This window comes from Rhincodon typus, chromosome 37 (assembly GCF_021869965.1).
Source record: "Rhincodon typus isolate 14 chromosome 37, sRhiTyp1.1, whole genome shotgun sequence".
Taxonomy (NCBI): Eukaryota; Metazoa; Chordata; class Chondrichthyes; order Orectolobiformes; family Rhincodontidae; genus Rhincodon; species Rhincodon typus.
This window is the reverse complement of record NC_063368.1, coordinates 8,175,279-8,195,265: the sequence shown is the minus strand read 5'-3', so window position 1 is coordinate 8,195,265 and position 19,987 is coordinate 8,175,279. Positions and strand designations below refer to the sequence as shown.

The 19,987-nt window shown below is 46.1% G+C and overlaps 1 protein-coding gene across 1 annotated transcript in view; it reads left to right on the top strand.

The window, feature by feature from the left end:
• The window catches only part of LOC125487130 (transmembrane protease serine 6-like), a 58,938-nt gene extending 39,308 nt beyond the window's left edge, over positions 1 to 19,630 (top strand). Inside the window, exons 8-14 of the mRNA XM_048617346.1 lie at positions 1,045 to 1,118; positions 2,868 to 2,980; positions 4,380 to 4,489; positions 8,607 to 8,749; positions 11,340 to 11,438; positions 19,320 to 19,433; positions 19,521 to 19,630. Of these exons, the coding sequence (XP_048473303.1) occupies positions 1,045 to 1,118; positions 2,868 to 2,980; positions 4,380 to 4,489; positions 8,607 to 8,749; positions 11,340 to 11,438; positions 19,320 to 19,433; positions 19,521 to 19,630 (763 nt within the window). The remainder of the gene's footprint in view (positions 1 to 1,044; positions 1,119 to 2,867; positions 2,981 to 4,379; positions 4,490 to 8,606; positions 8,750 to 11,339; positions 11,439 to 19,319; positions 19,434 to 19,520) is intronic.
• The last annotated feature ends 357 nt before the right edge of the window (positions 19,631 to 19,987 follow it).

Sequence of the window (19,987 nt, the reverse complement as noted above, 5' to 3'; positions counted from 1 at the left end):
CAGTGGCTAGTGGTGTGCCTCAGGGATCAGTGTTGGGACCACAATTGTTTACAATTTACATAGATGATTTGGAGTTGGGGACTAAGTGTGGTGTGTCAAAATTTGCAGATGACACCAAGGTGAGTGGTCGAGCAAAGTGTGCAGAAGACACTGAAAGTCTGCAGAGGGATATAGATAGTCTAAGTGAGTGGGCAAAGGTCTGGCAGATGGAGTACAATGTTGATAAGTGTGAGGTCATCCATTTTGCTAGGAATAACAGCAAAATGGACTATGTTTTAAATAGTGAAAAATTGCAGCACGCTGCTGTGCAGAGGGACTTGGTGTCCTTGTGCATGAATCGCTAAAAGTAGGATTGCAGGTGCAGCAGGTAATTAAAAAGGCAGATGGAATTTTGTCTGCCATTGCTCGAGGGATGGAGTTTAAAAACAGGGAGGCTATGCTGCAGCTGTATAGGGTCCTGGTGAGGCCACACCTGGAGTACTGTGTGCAGTTTTGGTCTCCTTAGCATTTAGATATACTAGCACTGGAGGGGGGTACAGAGGAGATTCACTCGGTTGATTCCAGAGTTGAGAGGGTTGGATAATGAGGAGAGACTGAGTAGGCTGGGATTATACTCATTGGAATTCAGAAGAATGAGGGGAGATCTTATAGAAACATATAAGATTATGAAGGGAATAGATAAGGTAGAGGCAGGGAGGTTGTTTCCACTAGCAGGTGAAACTAGGACTAGGGGGCATTGCTTCAAAATAAAGGGTAACAGATGTAGGACTGAGGTCAGGAGGAACTTCTTCACCCAAAGTGTTGTGAATCTGTGGAATTCCCTGCCCAGTGAAGTGGTTGAAGCTACCTCGCTGAATGTTTTTAAGGCAAGGCTAGATAAATTTTTGAACAGTAAAGGAATTAAGGGTTATGGTGAGTGGGCAGGGAAGTGGAGCTGAGTCTCAAAAAGATCAGCCATGATCTTATTAAATGGCGGAGCAGGCCCGATGGGCCGGATGGCCTACTCCTGCTCCTAGTTCTTATGTTCTTATGTTAATTGTGTAGATCATATAAAATGGCCACCTTCCAGCGATGTTATCGGTCAGGGAGTTGGGAACAGTGTAAAATTGTAACTGAGAGTGAGTGGCAAAGATAAGAGAAATATCTTTGTGTCCATAGAACACATAGAATCCCTACAGTGCGGAAAAAATGCCATTCAGCCCATCGAGTCTGCATCAATGCACTGAAGAGTATCCCAAACCCCCTGCACCCTATCCCCATAACCCCACATTTCCCATGGCTCATCCATCTAGCGAGCACATCCCTGGACACTATGGGGCAATTTAGCACGGCCAATCCACCCTAGCCTGCACATCTCTGGACTGTGGGAGTAAACCGGAGCACCCGGAGGAAACCCGCGCAGACACGGGGAGAACGTGCAAACTCCACGCAGGCAGTCGCCACCCGAGGGTGGAATTGAAACAGGGCCCTCTGACGCTGTGAGGCAGCAATTCTACATTTGTTTGAAAACAATGTTGAGTACTGTTGAGAGGTGAAAAACCTGCCACGGGGAGTATTTGAGACAAAAATCATCGGATTTTTTTTCTCAAGGAATTCTAATAATTTGAAAAAGAGCAACGCATGAGGTTCAGTGAACAGCCAGGGTGTGAAATGTGTATCCTGTGGTTCTAATAGAGTCAACAACAATGACTTGCATTCGTATAGAACCTCCAAAGTAGAAGATTGTCCCAAGATGTTTCACAGGTGAGTAACCTGACAAAATATGAAAGCGAGGCCCAGATAGGAGATAGCAGCTGACCTAAAGCTCGGTCAAAAGGAAGATTTTATGAAGCGTCTTTGTTGGAGGGAAGAGGCATAGAAAGAGAGAGAGAATTCCAGAGTTGGGGCCCAAACAACTAACCATGGCAAGGCTGAATTGCAGGATGGAGAGGAAACCTCAAAGAGTCGTAGGAAATTGCAGAGGTAGAGAAGGATGAGGATCAGAAAGATTTGAAGACATGAAGATTGATGATGCAAAGTTTGGCTGGGTGGTTAGTCGTCAGGTAAAAGGTATTAGGTTGTAGGAGGATATAGACAGGTTGGTCATACAGGAAGATCTGTGTCAGATGGAATTTAACCCTGAAAGGTATGAGGTGATGCCCTTCAGAAGAAGTAACAAGGGAATAATCAACGAATGACAGGACACAAGGAAGCTCAGAGGAACACAGGCATCTTGGGATACTTATCCACAGATCCCTGAAGATGGCAGGACAGGATAATAGGGCAGTTAAGAAGGGACACTTGCTTTTATCAATCTTGGCATAGATTCTAAGGGCAGGGGGGTTATGGTGGAGCTATACAGGCCTTTGGTAAGGTCACAGCTGGAGCACTGTATGAAGTTCTGGTCCCCACATGTGATTGCACTGGAGAGGGGGTGCAGAGGGAGATTAACCAGGATGTTACCTGGGATGGAGTACTTCAATGATGAAGAGAGGCTGGATAAGCTTGCGGTGTTTTCTTTGGAGCAGAGAAGGTTGATGGGACCTAATGGAGGTGTATAAGATTATAGAGGGGCATGGACAGGATGAATAGAGTGCAGCTGTTCCATTTAGTTGAAGGGTCAATAACAAGGGGACATAATTTTAAAGTGATAGGCAGGAGGTTTGGAGGGAGTTTTGATGAAAAAATTTTCACCATCAGGGGCAACGAATGAAGAGCATTTAGTATGAGTCTGTAAACAGGCAGCTGAATGTATGGATGAGCTGAAGTTGGTGGAGGATGTGGAGTGGGAGGCTGACCTGGACAAATAGCAGGAGTCAACTCGCAAGTTGTCCTGAATATCTGGGGATGAGCTGTGCAATTTAAACCCTGGTCACTTTTAATTCCAGACTGTTCCAGGAATATCACATTGACAGAAGGATGGGAAATCCAAGGAAATGCGAGCACGCCATATTTCCCCAGTTACTATCCACCAAACACAGAGTGTACCTGGCATTTTACTGTGAGTACAGTGTGGGGATGCTCCTAATTTTAAACCAGGTTTTGTTTCTCGCGTCACAAGTTTCATTATAAAAGCATGAACATTAGCCGTGGTCAGTGAATCTTGCCTCTGAATCATAGAGTCATAGAGTCAGACAGCATGGAAACAGACCCTTCAGTCCAACCCACCTGCGCCAACCCAACATCCCATATTGACCTAGTCCCATTTGCCAGCATTTGGCACGTAACTCCCTAAACCCTTCCTATTCGTGTACCCATCCAGATGCCTTTTAAATGTTGTAATTGTATCAGCCTCCACCACTTCCTCCAGCAGCTCATTCCATACACGCACCACCCTCTGTGTGAAAACATTGCCCCTCAGGTCCCTTTTAAATCTTTCCCCTCTCACCTTAAACCTGTGCCCTCTAGTTTTTTAACTTTCTCAGCCAATAGTTTGGATGATTTTCATTGTCAGGTGATTTAGTCAGTAAGGATGACTCCAAGGAACCATTACTGAAGTTTCTGTTCACTCTTGGAAATGTTCATTGAATTGAAAAGATGTCTTGTGGTTCCTTCAAAGTCTAGACTCGGTACTCATTGAACCCACAAGGTTAATCACGGCAGCCATTTTGTAAGATTCGAAGTCATAGTCATATAGCACGGAAACAGACCCTTCGGTCCAACCAGTCCATGCCAACCATGTTCCCAAATTAAACTAATCCCACCTGCCTGCGCTTGGCCCATATCCCTCCAAACCTTTCCTATTCATGTACTTATCCGAATGTCTTTTAAACATTGTAACTGTGCCAACATCCACCACTTCCCTTGGCAGCTCGTGCCATACATTCTCAGTGTAAAAAAATTGTCCCCATGTCTTTTTTAAATCTTTCTCCTCTGACCTAAAAAAAAGCCCCCTAGTTTCAAAAATCCCCCACCCTAGGGAAAAGACACCTGCCATTCACCTTATCTCATGATTTGATAAAACTCTATAAGGTCACCCCTCAACCTCCTGCAATGAAAGGTGTCCCAGCCTAAGTCAATATTAAAGACAAATTTCTTTAGAAAATGCGTGATGTGATTGCACAGTCATGACATTCCTCATGCTAGTTTCCTAACACAGAAATAGTTTCTTTCACCTACCCTATTTCTTTCTCCTAACATCTTGGAAACCTCAAACAAATCATGCCATAACCTCCAAAATTCCAGGGAATACAACCTTCATTTGTTTGATCTCTTTTCCTGGTAAATCATCCTGGTAAATCTATGATGGACTCCATCCGAGGCCAATATGTCCATCTCAAGGTGTGGAGCCTAGAATTGCTCTCAGTAACTTCAGATATGGTTCAGGCAGGGTCTTTGTGCCCTTGTAGAGTAACAGTGCCCTGAGAGTGTTCCTGTATTACCTTCTGTCTCGTACACAGGTGCCATCCCTGGACTACGGAATCACGCTGTGGTTTGATGGGTATGAGCTGGACACTCCAACCTTCACTAAACCCTGCTCGCAAGGCCAGTGGAAGGTACAAAACAGGAAGTAAGTGTGAAGTCCTTTTAATCTTTTGTCCTCCACCTTCCTTTAATTATGGCCGAGCCCTCTGTAAGACAATTTGGTAACAATTAAAGCAGCAGTTTTTAACAGGACAGCTGATGGCATCGCAGGAAGTGATATCAGGTCACAGGACATGCATGTTAATAAGGACTTACTCGGTGATAGTGGTGCAGGGATGTCTCCCTGCTCTGTGTGTAATGTTCAATACGCAGCTCTAGTTTCTATACATCTGTTACCGGATGCCCTTTGATGCACTGGCAGTGTCCCTGCCCTGGGTTCAAGGCCCTCCTGCTCCACAGGTGTTGTCATAACATCTCTCTCTGGACAGGTTTGTTAGGAAAATATCTATAACGGTGAGGATGTCGAAATCTATGGGCAGCAGAGAAATAGAAGTGAATTCCCACAACACTATTTTTCAAACTACAGGGACCCCTGACATCTTTAACACCAAAATCAGTCCTTCTCCTGTGTAGTCGCCATTCAATTATAGAAATTGCAGCCCATAAGCAGCAAACATTGAACGAATGATCTGATTGCAACAATAAAGGTGTCAATATTAGCCAGGACACAGGGATTGACTGCCCTGCTGTGGTTTAAAACAGTTCCGCAGTATGTATTATGCCCACTTTAAAAAGCAACTGAACCTCAATTTGACTCGGTGACCACCCCCTCTCCCCTCCCATACACACACATAATGACGCTCACAGTGGAAATGTCCACGATGGTTCACCAGAAAGTCAGTCTTGTCTTAGGACCGCATCTCCATTCTGGCGGTTGTAGGCTCAAGTTGAAGCTTGTGGTTCCAGGCTGCTACTCCAATGCAGTCTCAAGGGGAAGCTGCGCTGTCAGAGGCGCTGTCTTGTAGACTGCACCTTTTCAGAGGCTTAGACTTGGAATCCCTACAGTGTGTAAACAGGCCCTTCAGTCCAACAAGCCCACACCGACCTTCAGGGCAACCCACCCAGACCCATCCCCCTATAACCCACCTAATCTACACATTCCTGAACACTATGAGCAATTTCCCATGGCCAATCTACACTAACCTGCACATCTTTGGACTGTGGGAGGAAACCGGAGCACCCAGAGGAAACCTGCACAGACACAGGGAGAATTTGCAAACTCCACACAGACAGTCACCTGAGGGTGGGATTGAACCTGGGTCCCTGGCACTGTGAGGCAGCACTGAGCCACCGTGCCACCCTACAGAGACACTGCTCCAGCTTCTAGCAAGTCTTTGAATGAAGACACCTTTCCTCGTCTTGCCTCCAGATTTCATCCCAAACGCAACGATTTTAATTATTTTCATCCAATTGCCAGAGGAAAGACCTCTTCGTTTACCAGCATCTCAAAAACCTGTTTGGTGCCGAGGATAGCGATCCTAACTTGGTGACACAATCTGATCAAACTTGAGTGGGTCAAGGGCTGGGGAAAACACTACCTCTGGCTCAGGACCCCACCCCCAACCTGGGCACAGTGCCCCCTACCCACCACCAGGTATTGAGCCACCCTCCCTCAACTGGATGAGGAAATTTCAGAACAAGTGATAATTTATCACGCCCGATCTTTCGCAGTGTAGTGATTCTAACGAGGTCAGCCAACAGGATCTCATTGAAAATGAGTTCCCCGATTGTGGCTGTTAATCTGATCCAATCAAGGAGCCCTGGCTGACTCAAAACTAGAGGGCATAGGTTTAAGGTGAGAGGGAAAAGGTTCAAAAGGGGCCTTAGGGACAACTTTTTCACACAGAGGGTGGTGTGTGTATGGAATGAGCTGCCAGAGGAAGTGGTGGAGGATGGTACAATTACAACATTTAAAAGGCATCTGGATGGGTATATGAATAGGAAGGGTTTAGAGGGATATGGGCCAAATGCTGGCAAATGGGACTAGATTAATTTAGGATATCTGGTCAGCATGGATGAGTTGGTCTGAAGAGTCTGTTTCCAAGCTGTACATCTCCATGACTCTATGAGTGTCAGGGGTTCTGTTCACTCTGAGAGCTGGCTCTGAGGAAGCTGGACCAGTGTCAAGTACTATGCACATGTAAACAAAGGGTGACTTAGTGATGGGGAACCAGCCTCTGTGGAGTTAATTCACAGCACAGTGTTAAACTACCTTAGGATCAAACAATGTACAACCCAGATGCAAAACCCTGGAATGCACATCATGGGAGGGGAGCTGAAATGGGTAACTTTATTAAAAAGTACTTGGATAAGCTGTTGAAATGCCATGACATTGAAGGATGTGGGCCTAGTGCTGGAATGTAGGCCTGGTGTAGACGTAGAGCAGTTTTCTTTTGTCAGTGTAGACTCAATCGGCTTAAGGGCTCCATCTGTACTGTGTGATTCTCTGCTGCATTGATAATGTCAGCCTAACCCTTAGGATGGTCTTCATTACCATTGATGCCAAAAAAAGGCCCTGCATTTAGTTAATATCTTTCATGACCTCAGGATATAGAGTGGCATGGTGGCTCAGTGGTTAGCACTGCCTCACAGCACCAGGGACCCAGGTTTGATTCCACCCTCAGGTGACTGTCTGTGTGGAGTTTACACGTTCACCCCGTGTCTGTGTGGGTTTCCTGCAGGTGCTCCAGTTTCCTCCCACTGTCCAAAGATGTGCAGGTTAGGGTGGATTGGCCATGCTAAATTACCCCATAGTGCCCAGGGATGTGCAGGTTAGGGTGGATCGGCCATGCTAAATTGTCCCACAGTGCCCAGGGGTGTGCAGGTTAGGGTGGATTGGCTGTGCTAAATTGTCCCACAGTGCCCAGGGCTGTGCAGGTTAGGGTGGATTGGCCGTGCTAAATTGTCCCACAGTGTGCAGGTTAGAGTGAATTGGCCGTGCTAAATCACCTATAGTGTCTAGTGTGGGAAATGCAGAGATAGGGTGATAGAGATAGGTAGGGGGTATGTCTGGGTGGGATGCCCTTCAGAGGGTTGGCATGGACTCAAAGGGCTGAATGGCCTGCTTCCACGCTGTAGGGATTCTATGACATCCCTTACAGTGAATGAAAAGCTTTTTGGGTCCTAGTAGTTGTTGTTGTAAGCGAGGAAATACACCAACAAATCTGCGCATAGCTAGCTCCCACAGTTGTGTAACCATGGTCAGATCATCCATTTTGTCAATGTCAATGGAAGGTTAAATACGGGCCAGAACACCGGCGAAACCTTCCCTGTCCTCCTTCAAAACAGTGTCATAGAATATTTAAAATCCACCTGAGAGGCCCGAGAGAAGTTGGGTTAATGTTCTGTGGAAACAGAGCAGCATTCCCCGCAACGCAGTCTGATTTGAGTTTTATACTCAAGACCTGAAAGAGGTCTGGAACCCAGAGCCTTCAGATTCAGAGGCAGGAGAATTCTAAGCTGCTGATGACCAATATTTCTGAGCCTGTTGTTACTGGGCCAGCTTGTCTTCTTTGTAAAATTGCTGGACTATATTTGCTAAATAGTTACCTGATCGTTTTCTTGTGACTGAAATATGCTCCCTTATAGATTTTAACATCCCAACGCCTTCCAGTACCTGAGTGGAGACACAGCGCCTATCCGGAAAGTTTCCATTTTGCATTCCCTAAGAACTGACAAAGCTCCGTGAAGGTGCTCTGGCTCATGGTGTCAATATTTTCCCCAATCAACCTGTTCAGGGATGTTATGACACACCTCTGGAGCAGGTGGGATTTGAACCTAGGCCTCCTGGATCAGAGGTAGGGACACTACCAGTGCATCGCAAGACCCCTCAGATTTGGGATATACTCCGTGTAGATTAGGTGTTAATAAGGGTCGTTATGTCTGATATTAGAATCCCTGGTCAAAATGGAGAGCGTCACCTTCTGACAGCAACTTGGGCCTACGTGTGTTTGAAGCAGACTCGACTTTGGTTACGATTATTGACGGCACAATCTGTTCCCAAGGAGACGGGGCACGTAGTTTAGGAGATTGTGCATTGAGTACCTGTTGGAATAATGGTAGGGGGTGGGGTGGGGTGTCACAGCCTTCAGGAGCAAGGTTTACTTTTAAAAGGGGAGGGGTGCACTCGCGCAGGTCCACATGGGGCCTACCTCAGGCTGTGCTGTAATCCAGCCTCCTCACGGTTTCTCCTCTCCTCTCAGGCTGTGTGGGCAGAGGGTGCTGCAGCCGTATGCGGAAAGACTGTTTGTCATGTCGCTGACCACAATGGTGACCTTCACTTCTGAGGTGACCCTCACAGGCCCTGGAATCCAGTTCTCCTACAGCCTCTTCAACCAGTCAGACCGTATGTTTGAACCTTCCCTGTATTTTTGTTTATATTCGTTTATAGGATGGGAGTCTAGGTCAGCATTTATTGCCCCATCCCTAATTGCCCAGAGGGCGGTTAAGAGACAACTACATTGCTGTGGGTCTGGAGTCACATGTAGGCCAGACCAGGTAAGGATGGCAGATTTCCCTCCCTAAAGGACATTAGTGAACCAGATGGGTTTTTATGACGATAGATGAACGTTTCGTAGTCACCATCACTGGGACTTGCTTTACATTCCAGATTTATGAATTAAATTTAAATTCCAACCAGCTGAATTTTGGGATTTGAACCCAGGTTCCCAAAGGATTTATTCTGGCTCTCTGCGTTACAAGCCCAGAAACTCTCCTACGACACCACCTTCCCTCCAGTCACAGATCCTGATATGTTTCGGTGCCAGATTTTGTTTGGTCATACTCCTATGAAGGGTGGGAATTTGCTGAGAAGTGGGTGGTGAAGGAGTTGGGTTAATTCTTACTTGTAGTCAAAAGCAGGGCCTAGTGGAGGCAATGGAGGAGGCCTCGTGCAAGGCTAGTGCTGGGAAATGAGACTAGAATAGATGTGTTTGATAACCAGCATGCACATCATGGGCTGAAGGGCCTCTTTCTGTGTTCTAATTATCTATGACCTAATGATGTGTAAAAACTGGGGATAAAAGTGTAAGAACTGAAAGATCTGAGTTTCAAACCATTATGTTTTACTTGAAAAGTATTGAATGACGGAGAAGAAAATTGATAGCCAAGCATGAACCAATTAGATAATATCTCACTGTCGCTGGGTCAAAATCCAGGAACTCCCTGCCTAACAGCATTGTGGGTCGACCTACAGCACGTGGACTGCAGCAGTTCAGGAAGGCAGCTCACCCCCACCATCTCAAGGGGCAATTAGGAACGGGCAATAAATGATGCCAATTTATAGAGTCATAGAGATGTACAGCACGGAAACAGACCCTTCGGTCCAAATCGTCCATGCCGACCAGATATCCTAAACTGATCTAGTCCCATTTGCCGGCATTTGGCCCAAATCCCTCTAAACCTATTCATAAAACCATCCGGATGGTTTTTAAATGTTGTAGTTGTACCAGCCTCCACCACTTCCTCTGGCAGCTCATTCCATACATGCACCACCCTCTGCATGGAAACATTACCCCTTAGGTCCCTTTTAAATCTTTCCCCTCTCACCTTAAACCTATGACCTCTAGTTTTGGATTCCCCTACCCTGGGAAAAAGACCTTGGCTATTCACCCTATCCATGCCCCTCATGATTTTATAAAACTCTATAAGGTCACCCCTCACCCTCCAATAGAAAAATAGCCCCAGCCTATTCATCCTCTCCCTGTAGCTCAAACCCTCCAACTCTAGCAAAGAAAAACTTTTCTTCTCCCTTTCAAGTTTAACAACATCTTCCCCGAACTGAACGCAGTATTCCAGAAGTGGCCTAACCAATGTCCTGTACAGCCACAACATGACTTCCCAACTCCTATACTCAATGCTCTGACCAATAAAGGCAAGCGTACCAAACACCTTCTTCATTATGCTGTCTACCTGTGACCCCACCTTCAAGGAACTATGAACCTGCAACCTAAGGTCTCCTTATTCAGCAATGCTCCCCAGAACCCTAATTGTTAACCCTGATTTGCCTTACCAAAGTGCAACACCTCACATTTATCTAAATTAAACTCCATCTGCCTTTCCTCAGCCCATCGGCCCATCTGATCAAGGCCCCATTGTCCCCCAGAAGGAATAGAAATAATAGGAAGAATTTTCCCAGTAGTTATTGAGGGAAAGGGCAGAACATTGAGAGACCGAACATGTCAGGCAACCAATGCTGAGAGTGTCAGGGGGTGGGGAGGGGGTAATTGTTGGGAGGCGGGAGGCAGATGGTACTGCAATGACAACATTGTGTCTCTCAAAACAGAGTTGGCAATTCTCTCAGAGACAGTAAGAACTGCCGATGCTGGAGTCAGAGATAACACGGTGTGGAGCTGGAGGAACACAGCAGGCCAGGCAGCATCAGAGGAGCAGGAAAGCTGACGTTTCGGTTCGGGACCCTTCTTCAGAAAATGGCAACTCTCTGTCACTCTCTCTTGTGGGATGTGGGCATCGCTGGCTGGGCCCAGCATTTATTGCCCATCCCTGTTTGCCCCTGAGAAGATGGTGATGAGCTGCCTTCTTGAACCACTACAGTCCCCGTGCTGCAATGCCCTTAGGGAGGGAATTCCAGGATTTTGACCCAGCGACGCTGAAGGAATGTCGATATATTTCCAAATCAGGATGGCCAGTGGCTTCTTCCTGCTGCTCAAATCAGATGGGCTGTAAGGCCGGAACTGGACATCCTTATCTTCGACAAGTGGATTTGGGGGGGGGGTGGTAAATAAACAGAGGGCAAGAGGAGAGCGAGAGAGAGAGGGGGTGGAGGGTGAGGGGAAACCACATGAGGTGAGCAGAGTCCAAATGAATCTGAGTAAATCATGGAGAGTCAGCCTAGGGGAGATGTTAACCCTAAGGTATTGTCCCATTGACTCTGTACAGCATCAGCTCACGTGTCTGTCTTCCTCCCTCTGTTGTAGCCTGCCCTGACAAAGTTCTGTGCTCCATATCTGGCCTGTGTGTCACCGAATGTGATGGGCTAAAGGACTGCAGCAATGGAGTGGATGAGAACAATTGCGGTAAAGGAACTGTTTACTTTCTGTTGTTGTGCTTGGGAACATTCCTCCGCAAACTTCATTCCATGCCAGTGGATCGATCTGTGACTCTCTCAGATATGTCAGGATATACAGCTTTAACATTCCCATCTTTAATTTTAACCCACCCCCTCCCTAGCTCTAACTTCCTTCAGCCATACAAGCTTCTGCGATTTTGAGATCATGTGTATCCCTGTTTTCCTTCACCCCCACCACTGCAGGCCATGCGTTCGACTGTTCTAGACTCAACTGTTGGCTCTAAAATTCATGTGTTTTTTTTTAAATTTATTCAAGGGATGTGAGCAGCATTTATTGCCCATCCCTAATTACCCAGAGTCATAGAGTCATAGAATAATACAGCATGGAAACAGGCTCTTCGGCCCAAACTGATCCATGCTGACCATGGTGCCCACTCAGCTAGTTCCAATTGCCTACATTTGGCCCATATCCCTCTAATCCCTTCCCATCCATGTACCTATCCAAATGTTTTTTAAATGTTGCTATTGTACCTGCCTCAGCCACTTTCTCTGGCAGCCCATTCCATATACACACCACTCTGCATGAAGATGTTGCCCCTCAAGTCTTTTTAAATCTTTCTCTTCTCACCTTAAACCTATGCCCTCTAGTTTTCAATTCCCCATCCCTGGAGAAAACACTATGTGCATTCATTCTATCTATGCCCCTCATGATTTCAGGCATCTCAATAAGGTCACCACCCATTCTCCTATACTCCAAGGAATAAAGCCCTATCCTGGCCAACCTCTCCCTATAACTCAGGCCTACTAGTCCCAGCAACATCCTTGTAAATCTTTGCACACGTTCCAGTTTAACTATGTCTCCCCCATAACAGGGTGACCAAAACTGTACACAATATTTCAAGTGTGGCCTCACCAACAGCTTATACAATTGTAATATAACGTCGAGCACTCCTGTACTCAATGCCTCGACCAATGAAGGCCAGCATGCTAAATGCATTCTTCACCATCCTGTCTACCTGTGACACCACTTTCAACGAACTATGTACTCATACTTCTAGGTCCCTCTGTTCCACAACACTCCTCTGGACCTTACCATTTACTGTATAAGTCCTACCTTGGTTTGACTTTCCAAAGTGCAACACCTCACACTTATCCGTATTGAATTGCATTTACCAATCCTCAGCCACTTCCCCATCTGATCGAGATGCCTCTGTAATTTTTGATAATCTTCCTCGCTATCAACAATACCTCCAGTTAAGAGTTGACTACATTTCTGTGGGTCTGGAGTCATGTGTAGGCCAGACCAGGTAAGGACGGGAGTCCCTCTCTGAACCTCTACCCCTGTCTCTCATATAGTCATAGAGTTATACAGCACCAAAACAGACCCTTTGGTTCATCCAGTCCACGCTGAACATAATCCCAAACTAAACTAGTCCCACTTGCCTGCTCCTGGCCCATATCTCTCCAAACCTTTCCTATTCATGTACTTATCCAAATGTCTTTTAAATTTTGTAACTGTACCCTCATCCATCACTTCTTCAGGAAGTTTATTACACATGCAAATCACCCTCTGTGTAAAAGGTCTGCCCCTTGTATCTTTTTTAAATCTTTCTCCTCTCACCTTAAAAATATCTTTGAAGAGATGCCTTAAAAGTACTTCATGGAGCTTTTCTGTCAACTATCCTCATATTTCCTTTATGCTTCCCTATGTAAATTATCTGCTGACGCAGCTATGAAGCACCTTGAAATGCTTTACTGTATTAAAGGTGCTATGTAAATGCAAGTGCTAAGTAGAAAGAAAATTCCATTAATGTAGGTCATGGAGCTTAAAATATTTCCTCAATCTTTCTTGCATCTTTAACTTCAAAATATCCCATGGTATTTTACACAATCAATTTCTCTTTGTGGGAGTTACTATTCAGAATAACTTGGTGAGTGTTCTGTGCTGGGAATGTGCGACAGTTAATGTAGGAGGTTCCCGGTTATTTTGGCTGAGGGAGTGATGTTCGGTCAGTGAAGAAAGGCAGCCTAATCTTTTTCAAACAATAGAAATCCGCTCCAAACAGCAGGACCCCTGTCCAACTCCTCAACAGATGGAACCATCATTAAAAAGAATGACAAAGTTTGCCAGTTAAAACTCATCAGGACCATCACACAAGAAATCAAACTCAGAAAGGGAGCAACAATTTCTACAGCATAAGAAGAGGACGCTGATTGGTTGGACTGTCGTCTGCACATTCCCTTTCTAAGTTTCAAATACAGAAGTTGCTGGAAACGCTCAGTAGGTCTGGCAGCACCTGTGAAGAAAAAAATCAGAGTTAACGTTTCGGGTCCAGTGACCCTTCCTCAGTTTGTTCTTTTTATACCCGGAAGTGTTATCACACACAACTGAGCGACTTTCCCACCACCAAAATCACCATGACTTTTTCTCTTTGTCTTTTCTTTCCCTTATTTTAAACACTAGCTACCATTAATAAAACACCCATGTAGCCAATTCAGTACTTACATGTGAAGCCCTTTAAGGACAATGCAAACCATCAAAAGTGATGGGGAGGTAGAGGGAGAGGGAAGGGGCTAAATGAAAATGGAGTTGGAAGTAGAGATAAAGTACTGTGCACCCCCCCCCCCCCCCCGCCTCGCGGTGCCCACCTCTCTCTAAATGCATCGAGATGATTGATGGGTGCTGTGTGCAAGGAGACCTGTGCACAAACATAACCCACAGAAGAGAGGCTTAGTTCGGTTTCTTGCGTTCCGGTCCTGACCTTTAACCTTTGATCTCTTTTTAACATTGTTCAGAATCTGTGCTATCAAGCAGTTATTTGCCTCAAAGGGCACAGCCTCCAATAATCATCTCTGCACCACTTGGTCATCCTGACAACGTTGAATCCCTGGTTCAGGGGCTCACACTGTCACCCCTTTTGACACGACGGAATAAGGGCCAGCCTTGGCTGAGTGGGTAACACTCTCAGCTTGGAGTCAGAAAGATTCACATCCCGAGATCTGAACACACGGGATCCAATCTAGCACCACTGAGGGAGCGCTTCTTGCTCAGAGCTTCAGTTCCATTCGATCCAATTTCATCTGCATTTGAGGTGATGGTCAGAGTCTCTTACAACATGAGCTCAACTGAGGAAAGATGAGAAGTTTTTATCGAGCCTGTTACACCAAGAGATGGAACGTTACCACCAAATATGTAAACAAGAATGGATTGTTGATGGTTTTACAAAGATCGATCAGATTTAAAATTAACCATTGATTGAGCATCAACTGGCATTTTATTGGAGAGAATTCCAAACATCCTGATCTGTAGGAAGTTCCCCAATTTCATTTCTGAAAGGGCTGACTCTAATTCTTAGACTTCCCTCTGAGTTACAGGGAATTATCAGCCATTCGGCCCTTCGAGTTTGCTTCACCATTCAGTAAGATCACGGCTGTCCGAAGAGGTGCAGCTTAGGTGGATTGGCCATGCTAAATATTGCCCTGGAGTGCCCAGGGATGTGCTGGTTAGGTGGATTGTCCATGATTGAAAAAACAAAAACCCCATTACAGGGATGGGCTGCTCTTCTGACGTTGGTGCAGACTCAATGGGCTGAATGGCCTCTTTCTGCACTGTAGGGATTCTTTGATCTGGTTGAGGACTTAATTCAATTTCCTGTCTCCCCCCTCCAACTCCATAGCCCTCGAATCCCTTCTGTGTCAAAAAGCTATCAAACACAACTCTGACTAATCTAAAGAGCCAGCCTCCACTACCTTCTTGGCAAAGAGATTTCCACACTCTAATGACCCTCTGAGAGAAAAGAAATTCTTCTCACCTCAGTTTTAAAAGAGAATTTGCGTACTCTTAAACTATGTCACCTCGTTTTAGGCTCCCCCACAACAGGAAACATCCTCTGAGTATCCACCCTCACCAGTTCCTTCAGGATCTTAAGCAGTGGTTAGCGCTGCTGCCTCACAGCACCAGGGACCTAGGTTCGATTCCACCCTCAGGCAACTGTCTGTGTGGAGTTTGCACATTCTCCCCGTGTCTGCGTGGGTTTCCTCCGGGTGCTCCGGTTTCCTCCCACAGTCCAAAGATGTGCTGGTTAGGGTGGATTGGCCGTGCTAAATTGTCCCGTAGTGTCCAGGGATGTGCAGGTTAGGGTGGATTGGCCGTGCTAAATTGTCCCGTAGTGTCCAGGAATGTGCAGGTTAGGGTGGATTGGCCATGGGAAATTGCCCCATAGTGTCCAGGGATGTGCAGGTTAGGGTGGATTGGCCATGGGAAATTGCCCCATACTGTCTAGGGATGTGCAGGTTAGGGTGGATTGGCTGTGCTAAATTGCCCCATAGTGTCCAGGGATGTGCAGGTTAGGGTGGATTGGCCGTGCTAAATTGTCCCGTAGTGTCCAGGGATGTGCAGTTTAGGGTGGATTGGCCGTGCTAAATTGTCCCGTAGTGTCCAGGGATGTGCAGGCTAGGTGGGTTAGCCAATGGAAATGCAGGGATAGGGTGGGGAGGATGGGTCTGGGTGAGGTGCTCTTCAGCAGGTCAGTGTGGACTTGATGAGTTCAATGGCCTGCTTTAACACTGCAGGTATTCTCAAATGCTGGAAATCTGAGACAGAAAGCGCCGGAGAAGCTCAGCAGGTCTGGCAGCGTCAGTGGAGAGAAAACAGAGTCAACGTTTCAGGTCCTGTGGCCCTTCTTCTGTTCAATTTTGATGAAAAGTCACTGGACCTGAAACACTGACTTTCTGTTTTCTCTCTCCAGAGATGCTGCTGGGTTTCTCCAGCACCTTCTGTTTCTCTTCGAGCTCTTAAATCTTTCAATCAGACTATCTCTTCAATCTTCCAAATGCCAATGGGCCCAAACCTGTTCAATCTTTCCTCAAAATATAGGTGAAGTCAACATAGTCCCAGAGGGCTGTGATCTCATCAGTGAGATGACTGATGGGTCGTTTTAACCTACGGGTCACCATACCTCAGGTGAGGGTGAAGTTAAGACAGCATGGTGACATCAGGCGGTGCAGGAATTGAACCCGTGCTGTTTGTGTCATTTTGCATCACCAACCATCCATCCAGCCAACTGAGCTAACCTTCAAAAATTCCAGGAAGCATAACAAGAGTCAGTCAGGATGTCTCTTGGTGTACGTTACCACACTCAGACTGCATTCACATTCTGGCGAACCTGTGACCTTTTGTTCCACGCTGCGACATTTTGATGATTACCTTCTATTGATTTAGTCATCTGTAAATATTGGGACTTTGCAAAGAACATAAAACAAGAGCACAGAGAGTCTGCCGATAGCTGTTGCTCTGTTTCTCATGCTGTGCCTCTTGTACTCGATACAGCGATTTACAGAAGAAAAAAAAAATCACGGGACATGGATATCGCTGGCAAGACCAATATTTATTACCCATCCCTGCTGGCCTAGAAAGGGTGGTAGTGACCAGAATGAACACCAGTAAGACTAGTGCATGACAGATAATAGTCCAACTCCTTGTGTGTACTTCAAAATGGAACTACAGTACAACAAGCACATTCATACTAACTTTTATTTCCCATTGCTTTAGCCCTTTGGGTAAGCCACCTTTTGGATATGTACACCCTCTGTGCCATTAGGGAGGGAGTTTGCAGAGGTTGACCCCATGAAGGTACAATGATATAGTTCCAAGGGTTTGAGTGAAGATTTGTAGCTCGGGAGCTGGTTATAGATGTCGGTGTGTTCGCCGAGCTGGGAGGTTTGATAGCAGACATTTCGTCCCCTTACTAGGCGACATCCTCAGTGCTGAGAACTTATAAGCTCGAATTTATATGGTCTGGTTTTTGCTGAATTGACTGGCGCAAGACAACAGTGCTTCACAGGAGGCTCCACAAGACCTAGTAAGGGGACGAAACGTCTGCTATCAAGCCTCCCAGCTCGGCGAACACACTGACAACTACGATATAGTTCCAAGTCAGGATGGTGTTGTGGCTTCAGGACCTCTTGCTGTGTTGGGAAGGTATGGAAGGGAAGCTGTTGGAGCATAATTATACCGGGCTTACAGAAGCAGCAGGGTCAATTTATTATTTCATGGGTGGCACAGTGACTCAGTGGTTAGCGCTGCTGCCTCACAGCACCAGGGACCTGGGTTCGATTTCAGCTTCAGGTAACTGTGTGGAGTTTGTACATTCTCCCTGTGTCTGCATGGGTTTCCTCCCACAGCCCAAAGATGTGCAGGCTAGGTGGAATTGCCATGGGAAATTGCCCCATAGTGTCCAAGGGTGGTCACAGGGATATGATGGAGTGTTGGATGGGATGCTCCCTGTGTGGAAAGACGGGAAAGTTCCTGTTTTGTGCACCTGTTCAAAGCCTGAATTCTTCCTTCATCTAAAGTTGCTGCCTGCACTGTTAGTAGTCACAGCCGAACCCAGGAGCTGAGCAGTATCAGCCTGAACTCCTACCCTCTAGCACTGCCACACAGCTCACCATCGTATAGGGCATCAGCTACAAGCTTTTATGTTAATCCACTCACATCACTGGCCACGCGAGCATTAATTCCCGTCCCTAGCACTGAGTGGCTTGCTTGGCCATCCCAGAGGGCAAGTGAGAGTCAAACACATTGCTGTGGTTCTGGAGTTCCATGTGGGCCAGGCTTGGTGAGGATGGCAGATTTCCTTCGAACTCAGTGACAGAGTTTGGTGGGACTGGCATCTTGAAGCTGCTAAAGAAAATGATCACGGATGCCCTGGTCATTGCTGACAGAAAGTAGATACACTCTAACTCCAGGTTTGGTCCCATCTCAGTTGATCACACCAGTGTTTCCTGCTCCACATAGCACTGTAAAATCTAATACATTAACTCATCCATAAAGCTCGTTAAATAAATTTTGGCAGCTATTGCAAGTAAAAGATCCATCATTATGAGAGAGAAATGATATAAAATCATGTACTTTCCTGGATTTAATTACATAGGAGTTCATGTTCACAAATTATAAGAATTGCTGCTGGTGCAAGATTTTATTATCTTGTGCGGAGACTAGGCTCCAAACTTGCCATCTCGATTCTATACTCACTTCCCCTTTACATCATCTTGCATCCTATTTTCCCATCCACACACAAAATACCAATGAGGAACGAGAGGAGGTCACTGGTCCCCTTGTGCCTTTTCTGCCATTCAGTAAGATCATGGCTGATCTGATTTTAACCTCCACTTTACATTTCTGTATATCCCCGAAAACCTTTCACCCCCTTGGTCATCAAGGATCTATCTGACTCAACCTTAAAAATATTTAAAGGCTCTGCATCGACTGCCTTTTGAGGCAAGGAATTCCAAAGATTCACAATCCTCCGAGAGAAAATAACACATCTCCTCATCTCTCTCTTAAATAGATGCCCCTTAACCTATGATCTACCTAGTTCTAGATTCTCTAACAAACGGAAACATCCTTTCAATAGCCACCAGTTAAATCACTCAGGATCTTAAATGTTTTAATTAAATCACATTTGACTCGTCTGAATTCCTGAGGATACAGATCTAGTCTGTCTAACCTTTCCACTCATTGCAGCTATTAGTCTAGTAAACCAGTCTGAACTGCTTCTAATGCATTAACATCCCTCTGTAAGTACAGTGACCAGTACTGTACAGAGTACTCCAGATGTGATCTCACCAATGCCCTGCATAACTGAAGCATTAACTCTTGCATTCAATTCCCCCTCGTAATAGTATAAACCAATACTTTCTATTAGTTTTCCCGAATACTTGCTGTACCTGCACACTAACTTCCTGTGGCTCTTTCTGCTGCTTGTATAGTTAGGGTCTCGCTCCTGAGCTTCTTTTCTCTTTCTCATGCTCTACTCCTCTCTCTCTCTCTCTTTCACTTATTCCTTCTTTTCATCCTCTCTCTCTCTCCCTGTCTTTCTTTCCCCAGTTTGCCCTGCACAGTTCCACTGCGCTGAGGGAAATACCTGCCTGTCCTTACTGAACGTCTGCAATCAGGTTGGAGACTGTGAGACAGCCGACGATGAACAGAACTGCGATGAGGGTATGTGGAGGCTGAGACTCCGTGTTCTGCGCATCTTTGGCGCACATCAGCCTGTTTGCTTTTGGACAGAGTCTAATTTTCTTTCAGAAAGCCTGTTGGAGAGTTGGGATGAATCTGTCTGGAAATCTGTGGGTGGAAATTGCCCCTCTCTAGAAGTCACCGAGCGCAAGGTGATGAGAGGGCAAACAATCAATTAGGTTGGCACCAGGGAGATATCCACCCCCTTTCCTACCATCGAGTTCTGGGTGCGAAGCTCCATGGGTGACCCTCCTGACCCACCGCCTAATGAAAGTCCCTAAAATGGTCAATTAACAGCCAGTCAGGGGCCTACACATGCCACTGGCCCCAGTGCCTGCCTTTCTCAGTGTGAGAGGTGGCTGCCTTCCTGGCTCAGAAGGTGGGACAGTCCATCTGCCAGGACTGGGGGGAGGCATTCAGTCACCCGAATCTGAGCGTGATTGGGAACCAAGAGGTGACAAAGGGTTGGTGATCTATTGAATGTTCGCGGAGAGAGAACATGCATATATGTGTGTGTGTGTTTATGTGTGACAGTA